The 22,308-nt window shown below is 42.7% G+C and overlaps 1 protein-coding gene across 12 annotated transcripts in view; it reads right to left on the bottom strand.

Moving 5' to 3' along the window:
* The window catches only part of tcf4 (transcription factor 4), a 263,386-nt gene that overhangs the window by 132,233 nt on the left and 108,845 nt on the right, over positions 1 to 22,308 (bottom strand). For all 12 annotated transcript variants that reach the window (XM_031899661.1, XM_031899665.1, XM_031899677.1 and 9 more), the window contains 1 exon segment: positions 3,789 to 3,853. In XM_031899661.1, the coding sequence (XP_031755521.1) occupies positions 3,789 to 3,853 (65 nt within the window).

Genomic DNA, 22,308 nt, shown 5'->3' with positions numbered 1-22,308 from the left:
CCTTGTGCCTTTATATGGGCACAGAACCCCTCAGTGACTGCTAATATCCTTATCATTTACAGTAGGGGGTACATTATCCCTTATAATACATGAGTGATACTCAGAGTTCCCTGTATAACTCAGCCTGCAGCCTTGTGCCTTTATATGGGCACAGAACCCCTCAGTGACTGCTAATATCCTTATCATTTACAGTAGGGGGTACATTATCCCTTATAATACATGAGTGATACTCAGAGTTCCCTGTATAACTCAGCCTGCAGCCTTGTGCCTTTATATGGGGGGCACAGAACCCCTCAGTGACTGCTAATATCCTTATCATTTACAGTAGGGGGTACATTATCCCTTATAATACATGAGTGATACTCAGAGTTCCCTGTATAACTCAGCCTGCAGCCTTGTGCCTTTATATGGGCACAGAACCCCTCAGTGACTGCTAATATCCTTATCATTTACAGTAGGGGGTACATTATCCCTTATAATACATGAGTGATACTCAGAGTTCCCTGTATAACTCAGCCTGCAGCCTTGTGCCTTTATATGGGGGGCACAGAACCCCTCAGTGACTGCTAATATCCTTATCATTTACAGTAGGGGGTACATTATCCCTTATAATACATGAGTGATACTCAGAGTTCCCTGTATAACACAGCCTGCAGCCTTGTGCCTTTATATGGGCACAGAACCCCTCAGTGACTGCTAATATCCTTATCATTTACAGTAGGGGGTACATTATCCCTTATAATACATGAGTGATACTCAGAGTTCCCTGTATAACTCAGCCTGCAGCCTTGTGCCTTTATAAGGTCCCAGAACCCCTCAGTGACTGCTAATATCCTTATCATTTACAGTAGGGGGTACATTATCCCTTATAATACATGAGTGATACTCAGAGTTCCCTGTACAACACAGCCTGCAGCCTTGTGCCTTTATATGGGCACAGAACCCCTCAGTGACTGCTAATATCCTTATCATTTACAGTAGGGGGTACATTATCCCTTATAATACATGAGTGATACTCAGAGTTCCCTGTATAACTCAGCCTGCAGCCTTGTGCCTTTATATGGGGGGCACAGAACCCCTCAGTAACTGCTAATATCCTTATCATTTACAGTAGGGGGTACATTATCCCTTATAATACATGAGTGATACTCGGGAGTTCCCTGTATAACTCAGCCTGCAGCCTTGTGCCTTTATATGAGCACAGAACCCCACAGTGACTGCTAATATCCTTATCATTTACAGTAGGGGGTACATTATCCCTTATAATACATGAGTGATACTCAGAGTTCCCTGTATAACTCAGCCTGCAGCCTTGTGCCTTTATATGGGCACAGAACCCCTCAGTGACTGCTAATATCCTTATCATTTACAGTAGGGGGTACATTATCCCTTATAATACATGAGTGATACTCAGAGTTCCCTGTATAACTCAGCCTGCAGCCTTGTGCCTTTATATGGGCACAGAACCCCTCAGTGACTGCTAATATCCTTATCATTTACAGTAGGGGGTACATTATCCCTTATAATACATGAGTGATACTCAGAGTTCCCTGTATAACTCAGCCTGCAGCCTTGTGCCTTTATATGGGCACAGAACCCCTCAGTGACTGCTAATATCCTTATCATTTACAGTAGGGGGTACATTATCCCTTATAAATGAGAAGCGCAGAACACATTTCTTTTTGCGGACCCCCCATGTAGCCCCTGCAGGTGTTTCCCCCCATGAATACAGCGCTGCCCCCCGTCCATGGAAAGGAAGGTGGGACAACCTTGCGCTAAACAAGATGTCAGGCAGAAAGCTATTAAAACAAGATAAAAACCCATTACATTTCCTTTTCCCGACCAAGTGCTTAAATAGAAAGACACACAGCAAACATCCATTATATTCCCTTAAGCTTCGACTGTTTTTCCTCTTTGTTAAGCTGTGTAAATCAAGTATTTTGATAAGAGCTTATGCTCCCCGGCGCTGCCAAACATGTGCATGTGGGAAGTATTTTACTAAACGCGGACAAACAAAAAAACACTCGTGTGCAACTGCCAAATTAAAGAAAGGGGGAAAAAAAAAAGATTCTTTAAAAAGTCCCATTGTGCGGAGACAAAGGCCCCGTCGTACGACGGAGGGAGAGTCTGCGGAGAGTGACGGCCAAAGGCAAACACAGACAAAACAGGACTTGCGCCGCGGCACGGAGAAGGGGCCGCCACTCTAGCGCCGCGCTGACATTTTATTTCTTAATGAAAATATCCCACTTTGTGTTTGAGAAGAGCTTCCCGTGAGAGGGCTTCACATTTAGCCTCCTGGCCTTGAATCTGTGCCAAAAGCATTTCAAAAGGCAAAATAAAATGGAACAACAAATAAATCTTTTTTTTTTTTAACTGCCATTTTTATCCCGTATCTGTGCTCTCTCTCCGCTACGAGAGCTGTAACTCGCCGTGCCGACCGGGCCGCTCAGTCTGTCAGTCGCTCTCCTTCCCTCACCAGTGTCGTGTTTATATGTCTATAGTGGGGGGGCACCTCGAATCTAGGGTTGCCTCCTGTCCGGTTCTGACCCAGACGGCCAGGACTCACTGAGATTGATGCGTCATAACCCCTCCCAGTGATGTCACAGCCCACCCCTGTGATGTCATGCCCAGCAGAGGTGGCAACCCTACTCAATCATAATAGGTCAAAACTTTTGCACCACCTGTCAGTTAGTGGTCTGGGACTTCAACAACTGATAAAGGGCATAACACTGGGCAACAGAACATATAACTGTGACCTACATCTTGCTCTGCCAATACCCGCTTCAGCTGCTTACAATTCCACCCCTTTGGTACCTAGGGTTGCCACCTTTTGCGGGGGCTAACTTCAGGCAGGGGGCGGGGCGTGGCATCACAGGGACGATTGGCTGATGGCCACATCAATCTCAAAGAGTCCTGTGCAGTTTTCCAAATTGGGGAAACCAGGCAGGGGGTTTTAACCTGGACAACCCTTCAGAAAACCAGGCTGTTCGGGTCAAGGCCGGACAGGTGGCAACTCTATGGGTACCTGGCTCTTACCACCCCAATACCTACATGCATATCCGTAGGGAATTCCTATTGCTGAATCGTTCAGTTTTAAACCAGGTATTCGGAAAGGCTCCTTCAGATGCACTGTAGAACATCAACAACCGGCATTACTATGGATTAACTGTTTACCTAACTCTGTGGGACTGTCAAGGGTTGACTATAATAAAGACCAACACTCAACGTTCTAGAGCAGTGATCCCCAACCAGTGACTTGGGGCAACATGTCGCTTAGCTCCTCCTTGGATGTTGCTCCCAGTGGCCCCAAAGTAGGAGCCATTTTTACATTTCTGGCTTAGAGACAAGTTTTGGAAGCCCAGAGACACCGTTTTACTCCAAGCAGAGCCTCCTGCAGGCCACATGGGGCTACCAAATAGCCAATCACAGTCCTTATTTTGCATCTTTAAGGAACTTTTTTATGGGCTCAATAACCCCTGCCCCAAAACAAAGGGTAAAGGGGTAAATAGAGTTGCAGCTCCAGGTCCCACTGACTGAAATCTGGTGCCTTAAGCAGGTAAGTACCAGTAATGCTAATGACATTTTTATACAGTTATTGGCACATATGGTTGCCTGCCGGCCCCAACTGAGATACAAGGGCTATTGATATCGGTCTGTTCAGGAATTTGAAAATGTATTTTGCCAATGCACTTACAACCTATTGGAACACAGAGATGATGGAATATTATTGGATGTGACACAGTGGAAACCAACCAATGCCATTACAAAGAACATGTGCCTTCTCTTACCTGATGGCAGCCCTGCATCTCTGAATCCCTCCCATAACAGGAATATGAATTTCTATCTGATTTGCCTGTAGAAAGAAACAAGAGAAGTCAGTGAGAAAAAAATATCTCTCTAGGTTCAATGAGGGTTACTCAATATGCAATGCAATCGGGTATCACAGACACATACTTTAATCTAACTATATTTCCCTTGTAGAACTCCATAATCATTTTATACATATTCCTTCCTTCAGCAACAGAAAAGCTGGAGTGGGAAGTCTGGGGGACGCGGGGGCAGGAGGGAATGGGGTCAGATGACAGCTTCTTCTCTCTGAGCAACAATTGGCTGGGGAGTGTCTCTGTTGCCCCTGGGATGGTTTTCAGAGGCGGGGATGCTTGCTGGGGACAGGGAATCTGAAACACATTCAGTCCCCATGAAACGGGGACTGATGGTAGCCTGAAACGGGGACTGATGGTAGCCTGAAACGGGGACTGATGGTAGCCTGAAACGGGGACTGATGGTAGCCTGAAATGGGGACTGATGGTAGCCTGAAACGGGGACTGATGGTAGCCTGAAACGGGGACTGATGGTAGCCTGAAACGGGGACTGATGGTAGCCTGAAACGGGGACTGATGGTAGCCTGAAACGGGGACTGATGGTAGCCTGAAACGGGGACTGATGGTAGCCTGAAACGGGGACTGATGGTAGCCTGAAACGGGGACTGATGGTAGCCTGAAACGGGGACTGATGGTAGCCTGAAATGGGGACTGATGGTAGCCTGAAACGGGAACTGATGGTAACCTGAAACGGGGACTGATGGTAGACTGAAATGGGGACTGATGGTAGCCTGAAACGGGAACTGATGGTAACCTGAAACGGGGACTGATGGTAGACTGAAATGGGGACTGATGGTAGCCTGAAACGGGGACTGATGGTAGCCTGAAACGGGAACTGATGGTAACCTGAAACGGGAACTGATGGTAACCTGAAACGGGGACTGATGGTAGCCTGAAACGGGGACTGATGGTAGCCTGAAACGGGGACTGATGGTAGCCTGAAACGGGGACTGATGGTAGCCTGAAACGGGGACTGATGGTAGCCTGAAACGGGGACTGATGGTAGCCTGAAACGGGGACTGATGGTAGCCTGAAACGGGAACTGATGGTAGCCTGAAACGGGGACTGATGGTAACCTTACTACAATGGCTGCCACCTGTCTGGTTAAGTTCCCAAATACTGAAAAGTGCAAAAAGAAAGAAAATACCAGCCTTTCTATCTCTGCTATCCTACCATTTGCTATTGCAGAGTCAGGTGCAAAATGGCCGAGGCAACCCTGGTGGGAGCAGCCATCTTGTCTCCCTCAGTATTATCTCACTGTGCACAGAACATCCTGCCTATTGATTTGCATTTACACCTATGGGTGGGTGTTGTTCTGTTGATCCATTCATAGGCAACACAGCCCTATGTATATGCAATCATAAATCATATATATCACAATAAAGGGGTTGTTCACCTTTAAATTACGTTTTAGTATGACATAGACATTGACAGTCTGAGACAATTCACAACTGATTTCACTTTATGTTTTTTTTTTTTTTTTTAAGTTTAGCTTCTTGTTCAGCAGCTCTCCAGTTTGGAATTTCAGCAACTTTATCTGGTTGCTACGGTCTTGTTTACCCTAGCAACGGGGCAGTGGTTTGAAAGAGAGACTGGAATATGAGACTAAATAGAAAGATAAAAGAAACAATAATAACAGAACTGAAAGCTCACAGGGCAACAGTTTTTTGGCCGCCGGGGTCAGCGACCCCCATTTGAAAGACTTTCCTTTACTGTTTATTTATGGGCAAATAAAACAACCCCTCCTTATTAATATTATGTTTAACCCGAGCAGAAAGGAGCGTGCAACACCAGCGCCATTAGCCGACCAGAGGCCACAGGAAAGACATTAAGGGAACCTGCTGCCACCAAACAGAATTTAGGATAAAAATACAATTACCGTAATGTTATATAATGCTGGATACGGTGCTGTGGGATCGCCGAGGCCATTTTCTGCCGTTAAATCCCTTGTTTTATTTCATTGGGATAAAGAATGGCACGGATGCGCCTCATTTTAATTGCATCCACTTATTATTTTAATTGCATCCGTGTATTATTTTATTGGATTATGGATGGGCACAGATATCCCTAATTTTAGCCGCAGTCACACAGCAGATATTCGTGTAATACTTATTGTTCCAGAAGCGCAGGACGCGAGCGACCGATGAAACCAGATTATTACATGGTGCAGCTGCCGGCGATCTGCAAAACCTACCGTATCAGGAGTTTGGGGACTTTGTTTTTAGGGGGGTATGGAAACGCTGCAAGAGTATAAAGTAGGCCATACATGGTATGATCCGCTGCAAGAGTATAAAGTAGGCTAGACATGGTACGATCCGCTGCAAGAGTATAAAGTAGGCCATACATGGTACGATCCGCTGCAAGAGTATAAAGTAGGCCATACATGGTACGATCCGCTGCAAGAGTATAAAGTAGGCCATACATGGTACGATCCGCTGCAAGAGTATAAAGTAGGCTAGATATGGTACGATCCGCTGCAAGAGTATGAAGTAGGCTAGACATGGTACGATCCGCTGCAAGAGTATAAAGTAGGCTAGACATGGTACGATCCGCTGCAAGAGTATAAAGTAGGCCATACATGGTACGATCCGCTGCAAGAGTATAAAGTAGGCCATACATGGTACGATCCGCTGCAAGAGTATAAAGTAGGCCATACATGGTACGATCCGCTGCAAGAGTATAAAGTAGGCCATACATGGTACGATCCGCTGCAAGAGTATAAAGTAGGCCATACATGGTACGATCCGCTGCAAGAGTATAAAGTAGGCCATACATGGTACGATCCGCTGCAAGAGTATAAAGTAGGCCTGACATGGTACGATCCGCTGCAAGAGTATAAAGTAGGCCATATATGGTACGATCCGCTGCAAGAGTATAAAGCAGGCCATACATGGTACGATCCACTGCAAGAGTATAAAGTAGGCCAGACATGGTACGATCCGCTGCAAGAGTATAAAGCAGGCCATACATGGTACGATCCGCTGCAAGAGTATAAAGCAGGCCATACATGGTACGATCCACTGCAAGAGTATAAAGTAGGCCAGACATGGTACGATCCGCTGCAAGAGTATAAAGCAGGCCATACATGGTACGATCCGCTGCAAGAGTATAAAGCAGGCCATACATGGTACGATCCGCTGCAAGAGTATAAAGCAGGCCATACATGGTACGATCCACTGCAAGAGTATAAAGTAGGCCAGACATGGTACGATCCGCTGCAAGAGTATAAAGCAGGCCATACATGGTACGATCCGCTGCAAGAGTATAAAGCAGGCCATACATGGTACGATCCGCTGCAAAAGTATAAAGTAGGCCATACATGGTACTATCCGCTGCAAGAGTATAAAGTAGGCCAAACATGGAACCATCCGCTGCATGAGTATAAAGTAGGCCATACATGGTACGATCCGCTGCAAGAGTATAAAGTAGGCCAGACATGGTACGATCCGCTTGTAACCGAGTCAGCAGCTACTGTAGATCTGGGGCGAGTGAGGCTGTCATAATACGTGGGGCACATGTAGAAAGAGTTATGATGGGTCTTGTTGGATTCTGAGTTCAGAGCGCAAGCGACATGGAATTGGATCTCATATCCATAAAAATGGAGACTAATCTGATGTCGATGTAGGTCAGACAAGCTGGCAGTTGGAAGTGTAGTAACTGGGGTGCCAAGTGTTGCTGTTTCGGTCAGATATGGAATGTTTCTTGTAAACACAACACAACATTAGCACAAGGTTAACGTGAGATGTTCAGTTCTAGTTTATAGAATATGTAACTGCAAACTAGGCGCCAAGCCTCGCAGCACCGGGATCCTGGGTTTGATTCCAGTTGGGACACACTCTCCAAGGAGTTTATAGGTTCTCATTGTGTCCGTTTGGGTTTCTCCCATATACTCCTATTTCCTCCCATACAGGCAGAATACAAGCAGGTTAATTGGCCCTAAAGTATGTGTAAACGTAATAGGGACACCGACTGTAAGCTCCATTGGTGCAGGGACTGATGGGAATGATTTATGCCTGTATTATCTGTTATATAAATAATAATAATAGTCATCGTGATCGTCGCCATCATCATCATCACAATAATAATATCTGAAGGATATGCCTACAGCAACCAATCAAAAAGCAAAATGTTTTGGTCATCTCCTTCACAGTAAATGTCTAATTCTAGATACAGTATAAATGTTCACTGCTGATATTATTACACTCCCCCACAAGAATTCTTTCTGCAAAGCAATGGTGTGCTCTAATAATTGACTATAATATGGGGGTGTTTTACCATGGACAAAAGCAATCTCCCCTGCTTGAATAATAATCTATGGCACTGATCCTTTTAAACATAAAGAGAAAGATACAAATGAGACTATTAGATTCTGATTTATCAGAAAGGGAATATATCCCACCCTGTGGGTCAGAACTGTTGGTTATAGCTGCATCATAAAGGATAATGCATTTGTTTCACCCTCGGGAAATCACAAAAACCCAGTCAAGAAAAGAAAAAAGGCATCTTCAACGCTTGGATTTTTATCTCTCATTGACCACATATGACACACTAAATTGAATAAACCAAAATCACAGCACATATAGCAATGGTTGGACCAACCAACCACGCTGCTACAAAGCACAGGCTTACATCTAAACTGCTATTCCAATTACTTTCCAGAGGGGCAGTTACCAATCAGAAGTTGCCTGGAGCGGCTTCTTCTCATGAGTAGCCTTGGGTGGGTCCACAAACTAAGATCAGGTATCTTGATGTTCAGGTTAGCAAGTGGTACTGTTGCCACCTTGTTCTACTGTTACCATTTTCTCCAACAGTCTTGATCCTTTCCTGCTTTCTCCATCTTGCCTTATAAAACCTTCTATCAAAACATTTCTTCAACTGTTAATCTTAGCACATGTAACAATGGTCGGTCAACCAAAAATTGAACTAACCAAATTGCTAGGTACAATACAAACATACAGCTAATTTGGTGTTGCTAGTGGGGAAGTTACCAAACAGAAGTTGCCAGGAGCAGCTTCTTCTCATGAGTAGCCTAATTGTTGGTGTTCGGGGTAGGACAGGGAGTCTGAACAAGCTCCAGCTCAGCATACAGTCATCAAGGAACACGAAGTGGAGGTTATTTGTACTGAAAAGTTAGACTGCACCATGGGTGTTGCTACCCATTTGACAGCAGGTTGGTTGCACCCACAGAAGGTAAATCATTCAATAGTGACCAAATGAACAATTGCAAAGAAACATCATTTTTCTTTCACGCTACATTTTTCATATTAACGTTTACTACACATTTTGAGAAGCCAAAGAGCAACCCAACGGCAGGAAAAAGAAGCTTTTATAGTTTGTGTCATTGAAAAACTTCTTACTTGACAACTTTTTCCTTGAGAAGTCCAAATATTTTTGTGCAAATATCCAACAAAAGCTTTGCAGCCTATTAAATTCTGCACCCGGATACGGTGAATAGAAATGAATGTATTGTCGTAGCTTTTAATTAAAAAAAAAAAAAACACAAAAAAAGTCTCTTTTGGAAGTGAGTTCTTTGGAGCTGCCCACCCTACCAAACAGCAGGTAGAGGAGCAGGCTAATCATTTGTCACTGTCACGCCGGAACAGAAGAGTAGGAAAGAAGGCCCCATTCAACTCACAAAAATGTGTTGAGGCAGCCCCCATTAGCCCATATCTATTGGTCTGTGCGGACGTGCCAGTTGACACCCTCTGTAAGGCCTACACATCTGTAAATAGACTGTGAACTGTATAAGGGGTCAGAGGGCTTCCTTAGACACGGGCACGGAGCAACGTTGTAACACCGAGGACACAAAGGCGCTAAGATGTCTGCCTTGTGCTCCATACAAAGCCCCGATTTAAAGCACGACCTACTGTAGTTCTAATTTTTGCTACAGCAGACGCGGGGGCTGAAATATTTTCCAAAGGAATAGCTGATCTAGCACATTTACTAAATGGAGATATTCTTTTTAATGAAAAGGCAGGTCTTCCCTCGGAAACACTGCCCACTGCTTGTTTGCTTGATTTCTGTTCTGGTCAAATCAAAGTGGTCTATGAGCAGCTCGGCTCGAGTTGCAGAGAGGAGCCTTATTTATACTACAAAAATACATATTTTTTGTTATTTTAACTTTGTTCTGACAGAAACACAGTCAATGCTTGCTGAGCGAGGTGAGGGAAGCTTTGGTCAAAACCCCAATGGTTAATGGCAACCTGACTTTTGAATTACAATGTTTTATTTATATTTTTGGATGAAATGAAATGTGTTGGTAGTGCTCCCTCTGGATGGGGGGCAGTCTGATTTCTAGGGTGAATCCTATCAGGATGAAATTATTCCTCAACGTACCGAAGGATGATTAATAAACCAATGCTTTCATATACCTGTAGCCTTCTGATCAAATAAAGTGGCCCATGACAAAATACTGAACCACAAATGAGAATTCTAAATATGAGAAAACACTGTTTTCTGTGCCATTTATAGGTTGACTTTATCATTGGGACTGGTAAATAGGATATATAATATTTCTGGTCCTCTCCTTGTTGGATGCTTTTCTTGCCATACTTAAGATGAGATCTGGTTTGATCTGTTCCAGTACCTCCTTCTAGTACACTTAAGGTGGCCATACACGGGCCGATTGTAGCTGCCGATATGGGTCCCTTGGGCCGATTTGGCAGCTTATTGGCCCATGTAGGGGCAGGAACGAGGGGCCTGCCCGACCGATATCTGGCCTGAAATTGGGCAGATATCGATTGGGCAGGTTAAAATATTTAGTCGGATTGGGGACCACATTGGCTCGTTGATGCGGTCCCCAAACCGACTGCCCTATTGCCTCCATTATAATTCGATCGTTTGGCCCCAGGGCCAAACCATCGAATTAGCCTACATGTTCCCCGATATCGCCAACCCGTAGGTGGGGATATTGGGTGAAGATCCGCTTGCTTGGCAACTTTGTATGTGTATGGGCACCTTTAGTCAGATTATCTGCACGGCTGTCTGTCTAGAAAGTGTAAACAGAAGTTTCCTGGAGTGGCTTTTTCTCATGGAGTGGCCTTGGGTGGGCATTAAAAGCTAAGATCGGGGTTGCTGATGTTCATGTGTTACTGTTGCCAACTTGTCCTACTATTATCAACTTGTTCAACAGCCTTGACCCATTTCTGCTGTCCTCATCTTGCCCTGCTATCTCCTTTTTGCCTCATTTAACCTTCTATCAAACTATTTACCCCAACTCTCGGTGCATTTTGTTGCAGGAAGCTTTGTTGAGGAAGCTTTGACTGACCCCACTGAATCAAGCTAAAGAAGTCAACGTGCTTCCTTATATATTATTCTTAGCTTTCATTTGTATTTTCTCTTCAGCTTGAGGAGATAGAAACACTGGTTCATTGAAAAGGGGATTTTTATGAGCAGTCTAGAATCCAGCCATGCTACGCCGAGGCTTATTGGCGAGGAGAGAGCTAATCCATCACTGATTCTCCTGATAGCTTTCTGGGTAACAAGCGGCAGAAGACTTGGGTTTACCTTTCACACTTCCCCGGGAGAAAACTTCCTTCATGATCAGCATCATGATGAAAGCGACACGTGGGAGTGAAAAATTGGGTTGGAGTTCTGCCACCCGTTACTGAGTTCTACACCAGTGAAGCAGAGATTTCAACTAGGCCCAAGTGCTGCCAAGAAACTGTGCCAGTCTTAATGATGTGATGCTTTCTGAGGGCTTTCGTCTCGTTCCGTGCACTGGAACACAAAGGTCACACTTCATATTAGAATTGTAATGGTGATGGCCTGGTGTGTAGGTTGCTCTGCAAGTCACGTTAGGGATGTTCTGAATCAAAATGGGCAATATCTAAAATTCAAAAGGGTCAACATAATCTGCCACTTATAGGTTATTACCTTTAGCACCATAGGGGGGGGGCATACAAATGATAAGATAGTAATAAAATATTATTCTTTGTGTTTTTTTGTTCTCCATCGTTTCCATGGTGATCATGATGCAACCATGGAATATGTCAATTAAAGACTATATACTAAGCAATGATTGCTCTTAGGTGAAAAGATATAAGTGCTCATGGGTTATTTGTTGGATGCAAATAGAATCATAGTCTTCTATGGGAGATGGTCTGGAAGTTGGTTAAAGCAACATGGCGCCATTTGTGCATGAATTGTAAGTGAATGGCTGTGACGTCATTCAGAACGATCCACTCAGTTCAAATATAAAAAATAAATTAACGGAAAACTTGGGAAAATGTGTCAATTGGGGAATTGCTGCTGTTTGTATAAAGTCAATATTTGGACTAATCAATATGTTCAGGAAATACAGAATCAAAGTCAACCACTGAAGTAATGACAGAGCAATTAAGATTTGTTTATTAATATACAATTTAGATTTTTTTACTAGTGTTCTCATAATGGAAGAAAGCCTATAGCCATCAACATATTAAGTACAAAATGTGCCCCAAATGTAACCTACATTGTTTATCTTGTCAACACACAGGATCCCAAGCACCCTTAGGGGCAGTTGTAGCCTGAACAGTTAGGCACAGATTAAGTGTGAAATTAGAGTTCCCCACAGTACAATTCCCCCACTCTCTATTCATTTCTATGGGACTTTTAGAGGCACATTTCTAAAATGACGGGCTCCAGCTTTCACCAATTGAGAAAAAACCCATAGAAATGAATAGTAGGGGAATTTTACTGTGGTGAACTCTAATTTCCCTTAGATAAATCTTTCCCTTAGTGTAAGTGTGGTGTGAATGCTTATGTGAAGGCTAGAATATTCCAGAAACTATAGCAGAGTAGGGTCTATGGGCTAAACACTTGTGTCCGAGGTCTGCCCCTTAAGCCAAAGCCCAAGCTGGGGGCCAATATAGGAATGCCTGAGCCATCGGGCTTGATCATTCAGCTACTAAATCTCCAGAGTTCCCAAACTCTTGTGTGGCTTCTTGATTTGAATGCCTTGACTTCCTGCTGTTCGGAGTTTTTCCCCAAACAAGTTTTTCAAAAAATAACAAGCTCGGCACCTAAAACCTACCTGGCTTTTTATGTTTTTGTCAGAAAAACAAAAATCCAATTGTCAGGAAGCCATGGTATTTGAATGAAGAAGCCATGCAAGAGTTTAGCAACGCTTTTTAGCCGAATGTTTTTAGCTGAATGCTTGAGAATTTTTAAATTGGCCCCTTGGGGTCATTACAGGGGACAACCTTGTGCCGCCACCCTATTGCATCATCAAATGCAGTCAGCGCTGAATTCGGAGTTGTACACAATTCTTCCTAAGGGGTATATTTATCATGCTGTGTAAAATATGGAGTGAAGCATTACCGGTGATGTTGCCCAGGGCAACCAATCAGCAATTAGATTTCAACAGTTAGAAAATCAAAGCAAAGCATCTAATTGGCTGCTATGAGCAACATCACCGGTGATGTTTTACTCCACTTTTTACACACCATGATAAATGTACCCCCTGAGGCAAAGTTCAAACAGTTCTTTGTGTCTTATTGGTAAATCTATGGGGCAGGGACTTCCTTCATCTTGTCTCTAAACACGTAGCACTTAATATTTTTATTTTATGTATAACCCTATGTACACAAGTAGCATTATATAATATAAAAATATATACATAAATGTTGCACCTTCTCGAGGCTTTGTATCCATAACCTAGTTGTAAGCTGAGGGGCATAACCAAAGGAAGCCAAGGGACGCCAGAAGATGAAGTTGGAGAACAGCTGGAGAGCCCCATGTTGGCCTGCAATTAATGAGGCCCCTTGAACTTTATTTCGCCCTGAGCTCCGTCACCGCAGCCCCGAGCCAGAGGCCAACACCGCTAATTGCACTCAATGATAACGTGTCACCAAGGTATTTTCCAAAGTGAATAAACATTTACTTTTCCTTTCTTTCTGTTGTGCGGTCTCTAAGGATCCAAAGCCAAGCAGAAGAAATTATCCCATTAGCCTGGCAGAACACACAGGGGATTTGGGTTAAGCTTTTTCTATTTAGTAAGAGTTTCAGTACCTGTTGGGCAGAGTAACCCCAGGGCGATGAGGGAAATCTGACTGATACATGGAAAGCGCCAATGTTATATAACACAATACAAATCACTGCCGATATAAATGCAATAAGTGGAACTGTCACTACTTGCTCAGAGAGACTGCATCTATAATAAAGCTTAATTCTGCCACGTGCCTCACACCTACGGGCAAGTTTAATTATACCAATCTAGGACACGTCTATTATGAAGCATTTGGCATTCATTGGATTTCAAAAATTGAATCTCTGTTTAATAAATGTTGAAAAATATGAGGTCTACCTGTCTGTGAAATAGGTTTGCCCTAGTCTAGAAACCCATAGCAACTAATTAGTCATTTCATTATTATCTCAGCGGTAAAAGCTAACTGCTGATTGGTTGCTGTAAGTTACTGCACTTGAGCAAATATTTGCCCCTTTTACTGCATAATCCAATATACGCTGCAACCAAAACCTAGGGGCTGATTTATCAAAGTACGATTGGGTCCAAATACTAAAAATTTGTATTTTTTCTAAGTTTGAGAACTGTGCGTATTTTCTGCGATTTTTTTCGTACAAAATTGTATATGTCACAACGAGTACGAAAGTTTCAGATTCATTCAAACTTCGGTATCGTGACCTTCCTTGGGCCAGGTTGGAGCTGCAGAACCAGAAAGGTTTTCACGCTGTTTACAATCGTTCGGACACGAAAATTTCTGAACTTTCGGACAGTGCCACGACATTTTCGTACATCCACAATGCAAAATTTTCATGCTTTTAACACACATCAGAAATTATCAGATTTAAACCGAATTTTTTGAATCGTACTTTTAAATGTCCGAAAATGGGCCCCCTAGTATCACCCCTGTGCTTATTGGCTCTGCCTGCGTTACTGCTAGTTTTATATATGAAAGCCAACTGATTTGAAGTTGTCCATTTGCTAATATCAAGTCAACATCCAGGTAGCTATTGTTCTTCATGGGAAGAAATTGCTGATCTTCCTCTCTGTAGCTGTGTGTCCAACAAACCCCCAACTGTCATAGTCAATGAGGTCTTCTCTACTTGTCATGTAGTCAACATATTTGGCAACTAAGCCTTTACAGCAATTTATACCCTTCCTTAAGCATAAAAAGATGCTTCTCAGGAACTATTAACTATAAATTCCTCCAGCCAAAAAGACCAGGAGGACTGCAAAAATTCAAAAATACTGGTACTCAGTGGAGGAGAAAGGCTCACGTATTGGCTGCAATAGCAGGACTCAAGATGAATACTGCCTGATACGTTTTTATAGAATTAGGCTGGAGAACAGTGTTTTATTGAATAAAAGACTTTTTAAATGTTTTTATAAACCATATTATAGGCACTCACCACTTGTTTTTTAAATAAAATGTGTTACTTGAGTTTTGCTATGGAACTGACCTACTCATTATCTCTAGTGATTAAATAATTCCATTTTTAATTGGCCAAAAACAAAACCACCTCCCCAAACCACTGTGGTCTTGGAGAAGGATCACAGAGGTGACTTCTATATCTTTATAAATTATAATATATTTAATCTGTGGTATGAGTCTGTTAGTTCACGTAATGTAAGTGGTCCTATGCTGTGAAGAAGGATATAATATGAGAAGGATAGGAGAAGTGACCAAACTCTTCTTATTTTATTTAACGTGGGGTAATTTCCTATATGTGTTTGTATCAAAAGAGCATTATTCTGTATAAATCCCATAAAACTAAAACTTATTTACGAATGAAGAAAACAGCAGCACTCCGGTTGTTTTGAAAAATGTGAATCTTTACTAAGTGCCAAAGGCAACGTTTCGGGCTTCACTCCAGCCCTTTATCAAGCCTATTAGTACAAATACAAACAAGTGTTTAAATACCCACAGGAAGAGGAGGATCAGTCCATATTCACCTCCATTTAACCCATAATATTCTGTGAATATATTTAGTGCACACAATGAAATGCAAACTAAGTGCCTATGTATACAATATAAGAAGTGCCCTGTGGCATGTATCACATATAACATATATAACAAATTAAACAAATCTTGAAATGGACAGCATCCCACTGCTAAAACTTATTTACAAGACATAATATAAACATATAACCTAAAGTTTAAACACCATAAAGTAATGTTTTCATGTGGGTTCAGCAATCACCCTGAGTGGAGAAAATAAACAGTTCCCACAAGAAGTAGTTGGGCACAAAAACAGGTTATTATAATCATTCTGTGGGGTTAAATTAAAAAAAATACATGTTTTAATAGACATAAATGTAAGTAAAAGTTCCAGTTCTTAGAATATTCTACAGCAGCACATTCCAACTATTTCCTATAAAATCATTTGATCAAAGAGAAGATCATCAACTTGGACATTGTGCATATATAAGGTTTCATTGTTAAGATGTGCCCCCGTTGCATTTTATATCTGATTAAAGATAACTAAAAACTGTAACATTTCTGTTGTGCATTCTGCTTTGGCCAAATACACTCTTCTCCTCCTAAAAATGCACTTTATATTTATACAGTACACCTGCCTCCACACTGAAACGAATGTAAAGAGCAGAACTAAATGGAGAGAGCACAAATGGGAAGGGGGGAGAAAATGCAAAATATAAATGTTTCAAAGTTCTAAAGAAACGGCCAATAAGAGAAAAAATGATGGGGTACGAAGATAAAAGAAAGTAAAAAGGGTAAGTGGGACTGGAAGACAAGAGGATACCCCCAAAAGATACAGGCAAATCCAACAGTAAAGAGCAAAACTTGAAACAATATGGAATTAAAAAAACATAACGAAAGAGAAATCAAAATTTCTGAAAATTAGTCAAAAATAATGTGCCGAATGATCACTGACTGCATTTATGAGCCTAATGATCGGGACTGTAGAAGGCCATTCTGCACGGAAGCCGGGGGCTCGCAAAACAGAATAACGGAGGGTTTTGTTGGTGCGGAGAAGAGCACAAAAATGGGACGCGTGCAAGCAAACCAGCAAACAATGACTGCTCTTTGTGCTTCCCCCATATTTTATTAGAAACAAACATTCAGCAAAGAAGGGCAAAAATGACAATTTCGAGACATCCTCGGAGAAGACATGTACATATATTTTTTGGGTTAAAATCTCCTTGTGTTTGTGTAGGGGAGGATAAGAGAACAGCATAGACATGAATCATTCTCAGTAAATTCAGTGTTTCCATGACATCAGTGGGCAATCGTCCAGAACTCTGTACAAGTCTGGAAGGTACCAAAAAGCTACAGAAACCAGCAGGAGGCTGACGTTCTTCATTTTTTTTTTTTTTTTTTCTAAGGGATTATGCTCTTTGTAAAGATCTCATCTATGGCTTCCTCTGTTACCATCAAAAAGGCAGTTTACCAAATCAAAGGAGAAACACTACAGTAAACTTTCCTCTCTGACTTGGTACCTTTGCCCTTTCTTTTCGTACGACTGGAAACCATCAATTCGAGTGTGAATAACGTCCTTAAAAAAGGCAAAGAGAAAGCTGACCCCAACATAATGAATGAAACACCTTTATAGAATCGACGGCGTGCCGTTATTGCATTCGAGAGCAACAGTGTCTGTTTAGAAGCAGGGCTGCCCGAAATATTCATTATCACCTAACCAAAGGATCCAGACTTTATCCATCTTTAAAAGATTTTCAGTGATAGCAGAAATGATCAGGCCTGACCTAAAATACCCCTTTTTTGTTTATATTTCAACCAGCAGATCTCAAATGATTACTGAACTACATTTCCCAGGATCCCCAGATGAATTCTGGGACTTGTAGTGCAACAAAAGCTGGGAGCAGGCGTCTATGGAACTCAACGGAATTTTTTGACTTTCCAGTCGCATTCAACTTCTAATCTACGGGGTCACACCACCAATGGGGATTGTCCGAGGTCGCCCTTGCTGGAACACAGCTCTGGGCATGATGGGAGGTGTTACAATCTAACCACGAATGCATGATGATTTGTTATGCCAACTGGTTTGCAAGGGTTAAGTCCCGGCTTCCAACATCATCCTGGCACTTAAAATGGTCAGATGCCCAGAACACACCTAAGGCTCCATCTTTTCACAAGGCATTGTCTCTGAATATTGTCGTCCCCTAGAAAGCACAAACCCGTGCCACGGTGGGGAAAAAAAAAAAAAACAGATTGGCGGAAGCTCATTCTTTCAACGGGAAAAAAAAAGACCAACAACATCAAAACAAAACGGGACATATTTATTAACAGATAGGCGACCAGAGTAATATATAACCCAGACGTAATCACTGCGGAATTTTCTAGACAAACCCCCAGTACTAACATGCGGCAGCCGCTGCGGATATTTTTTGGCACCCAGACAGTGGTGCCAGTGCCAAGCCCCATGGCTACAGCTACTTAAAGGATGCAAGCTAGTAGCATTAATTGCTCAATAAGTGAACTGCACACAGCACTACTGAGCTCATCCAGAAACCGGCACAGAGTGTCTAATAGTTTTTGTTGGTGATCAGAGTCAGCAGTATGAAGGAGGAAAAAACAATGAGAAAGAGAAATATTTTGGTCGTACAGACACTTTCTCCCTACGAATTGAACATCTGCTGTTTCCCGCAAAAGGCACTGAAAGGTGTCGTAACCTAATGAGGCTCCGGGAATAAGGGGACTTTGTGTTATATTTTCCTTTTTGGTTTTAGGGGCTGTGTATATTGGCTGGCATTGACTGATGAGACGCCCTGTAACATGGGCACATCAATGGCAAGGCGTGTAGGCTATAGAAAGCAATAGCTCCTCATACCAATACAGGCATAGGAACGTAGAGACGCCATAGGCAGATGGAGAGATGCTCGATAGATGGATACATATATAAATGGATGGATAGAGCTTGGGTAGATTGATGGGAAGAAAGAAAAGCAGACGGATTCTGATACCCAGAGAAGGAAAAAGAAGGGGGGGTTGGAGGGACAGCGAGACAGACTGACAGATGGCTAGGACAGAGAGAGACAATCCAACTATTTAGATCACCAATTAAACACTCTCTTTCTTGGATAGTAATAAGTGGAATAAATGAGACAGGCACTTTTAGCTTTTGTTTGGTGGGTTATGTGAACAAAATGCACATATTGGTTGGAACCCCGCTGGGTACATTTTTCAGAGCTGTTCTATGATGTATTAAACTCGTATGGTCTCATTATCCACTTGAAAGGGAGTTTTTTTTTTATTCTTCTGGATTCTGATGGCATTGACATTGACTTTGCTGTCTTTGTGCAGTCTTTGGCAATGCTCCCTGGGTACCCGAGGCAATACAGACTGGTCCCATATTTTAATGGCTCTGTCACCATGAATTTTATGCTACTGGTCATAACCTACCAGCAAAAACTAAGTTGCTGTTTGTGTATCAGTTTGTGGCCCTAGATAAGGTGGGTCTCTGCAGGGAAAGGCTAAGCCTGAAGGTTTGGTGGAATTTAGAAAGAAATTCTATCTGCTCTTGTAGATACAACTGAAATCCCTGCTTAAAGTTTAACTAGGGTGAGATTTCGAGCGAAAACCTGTACTGACTTAGATATTCCTAAAACTATTGCTTAGTGACACCCATGTTTTACTCTTCTGGAACCTGGTGGCACTGACATTGACTTTGGGTAACTGAGGCAATAGAGACTAGTCCCAAATTAGAATGCATAGTGCTGGTAGCAGGCCTGGACCCTGGGTCTGTCACCATGGATTTAATGTGCTGATCATAATTCACCAGCCAAACAAACAGCACATCAGTTTGTGGCCCTAGATAAGGTGTCTCTGCAAGCTCGAAGGTCAGTTGGGTGGGCTTTGGAAAAAAAGTCAATTTACTCTCCTAGATACACCTGAAATCCCAGAGGTCAATTAGAGTGAGATACCACTGCTCCTGGGGTGGGCGCACCACTACTGAGCAGCACAAAGAATGTACAAGAAGGACTTTGCATCACACAAGTAAAAAACGTAGCACAGCGTTCAGCCATATTTTGTCAGCCATAGTAGACCAAGTAGGAGCTCGATGTGGAGATCACCAGCTCTTGCTTTCAGAGACACTACATTAATAATACTCCTATGGCTACCCTGCCCTTCCTACCATCAACTGCTACTCTATAGACTGAGAATGTACAAAAAGGACTTTACATCCCACAAGTAAAAAACGTAGCACAGAGTTCAGCCATATTTTGATATTTTGTCAGCCATAGTAGACCGAGTAGAAGCTCGATGTGGAGCTCACCAGCTCTTGCTTTTAGAGACACTACATTAATTATACTCCTATGGCCGTCCTGCCCTTCCTACCATCAACTCCTACTCTATAGACACCTGTTACACATTCCAAAGGCCACTCGGAACACAAATATACAGCACATTAAGACTCATTATGTAGAAGTAACTGCATATTTAAGACTTAAGAAATCATGGAGCCAGAGGGGCTATTGTTTGCACTGCTCTCAGGAATTATCCATTGTGTCCCTCCTTGTAATGGTATTTAATTGAAAGTGGCTAGGTCAACTTTTCCATTTAATAACATGGAGGCACAAAGGAGCTTATTGTCCACAGCTGACCATAGGTGTCTTCTGCTGGATGGCAGTGGTATACCAAAAGCCTCTGTGCCATTACCCTGAACTAGACAGAAATACACACAGAACGCAAAATATTCAAAGAAAATACTCTAGTAACGTAAGGCTCTACCCCAGCGGTTCTCAACCTGTGAGTCGAGACCCCTTTGGGGGTCGAACAGCCCTTTTACAGGGGTCGCCTAAGACCATGGGAAAACACATATTTCCTATGGTCTTAGGAATAATTTTATTATTGGGGGTCACCACAACATGAGGAACTGTATTAAAGGCTCGCGGCACTAGGAAGGTTGAGAACCACTGCTCTACCCAAAAGATCCATGATTCCATTCAGCCGGGCCCCTGGGCCGTGTCAGGGCACAGACTAGAACATTGCTCACTTCCAGATAAAACTTTTCCCACCATTTCCCTTGCAACTGAAACACAGTAAGGGAGACTTTACATAGCAACGGGCTTCCAGGAGAGTTAGAGAAGGGCAGGAATGAATGGATTATTTTGTGCCACCGGGTTATCTGACCGATCCACACAGATAAATCTTGCTAATGTGCCAGAGCCGCTCACTCCCAGCAACATGACAGAGAGGTGGAGTTTGGCAAGAGCACTGCTAATGAAAGCAGAGTGCTGGCTCCGAGTACCAGCGCCAATTCTTCGGATACTTGGGCAAATCATTCTGTGTGATACGGTGATAATGGGATTTAAAGGGAAACACACACACAGTAGCAGGAAAGGAAAAAGATAAGGGTTTATATGTGATTTAAAGATGAGCTTTTTTATTAAGTTGGATATGGTTTCAGTAGGTCCTATAGCAGCTCCACCATCAACCTAGGACCACAAGAGGTGCTGTTCTACCGCAGTGTATGGAGAATGGAAAGCCAAGGCAAAGGATAAGGCAAGTGGCATTGAGGATCACATAATAAGGACACATATAGCACAAAATAGAGACCCATCTATTATAGATTATCAGGCCCAAAGCAATATTTGCACCTCTGTTTATCGCCCATAGTCTCAGAATGTTGGCAAAGCATGCTGGGAAAAGCACTGGCAGAGAGTATTAAGCTGCACATTTAACCAGATTTGTATGCTATCATCTCTATATATCTCTAATACTTATATATTTGAGGCAAACCAGGGTCGGTGTTTGATTTACAGCAGAGAGGACATTTGTTCTGGGCTCCCAACATCAGTAGCTGAGTAGCGTTTCCCCCTCGTTGCTGAAGGCTCTTGAGTAATGATCCCCAAAAAAGTTTCATTTCAGTAAAACTGCCTTTCGAGCAGCAACATGTGCCCCCAGGGGCCTCAAAGCAGGTGCCTCATTTATGAATTCCTGGCTTGGAGGAAAGTTATAATTCCATAAAAACCAGGTGTACTGCCAGAGCCTCATGTAGGCTGCCTGTCCACATTGGGCTACCGAACAGCCAATCACAGCCCTTATCTGGCACCACAGGAACATTTTTCCTGCTTATGTTGCTCCCCAACTCTTTTTACATTTAAATGTGGCTCATAGGTAAAAAAGGTTGGGGATCCTGCTTTAGAGTCACTTTCTCTACCAACTGTTCTCTCTTTCCCAATAAGAGCAAATGGTAATGATACAGAATATAGTAATTGCTCTTCATAAATCCAAGTCCATTCAAAGTCCATTCCTACTGACATTACAGCAAGATATAACCCCTAATGCATGGCACTATATAGGGAACAGTGTACCCCTTACTGTAACACTTCTAGAAGTCACCAAGGAGTTCTATAACCATATAAATCCACAAAACTCTAGACTTTTATTTACAGGTCACAGATGTCCGAGGCAACACAATACAATATGATACAGCTCGTCAACGTGCACCCATTATAACTGAAGCCCAGTTTATAAAGGCACTTGTGAACTATATATATATATAT

The sequence above is a fragment of the Xenopus tropicalis genome, chromosome 1 (assembly GCF_000004195.4).
Source record: "Xenopus tropicalis strain Nigerian chromosome 1, UCB_Xtro_10.0, whole genome shotgun sequence".
NCBI classification, from domain to species: domain Eukaryota; kingdom Metazoa; phylum Chordata; class Amphibia; order Anura; family Pipidae; genus Xenopus; species Xenopus tropicalis.
Note: the sequence above shows the minus strand (reverse complement) of the source record. Positions and strands in the feature narration are given on the sequence as shown.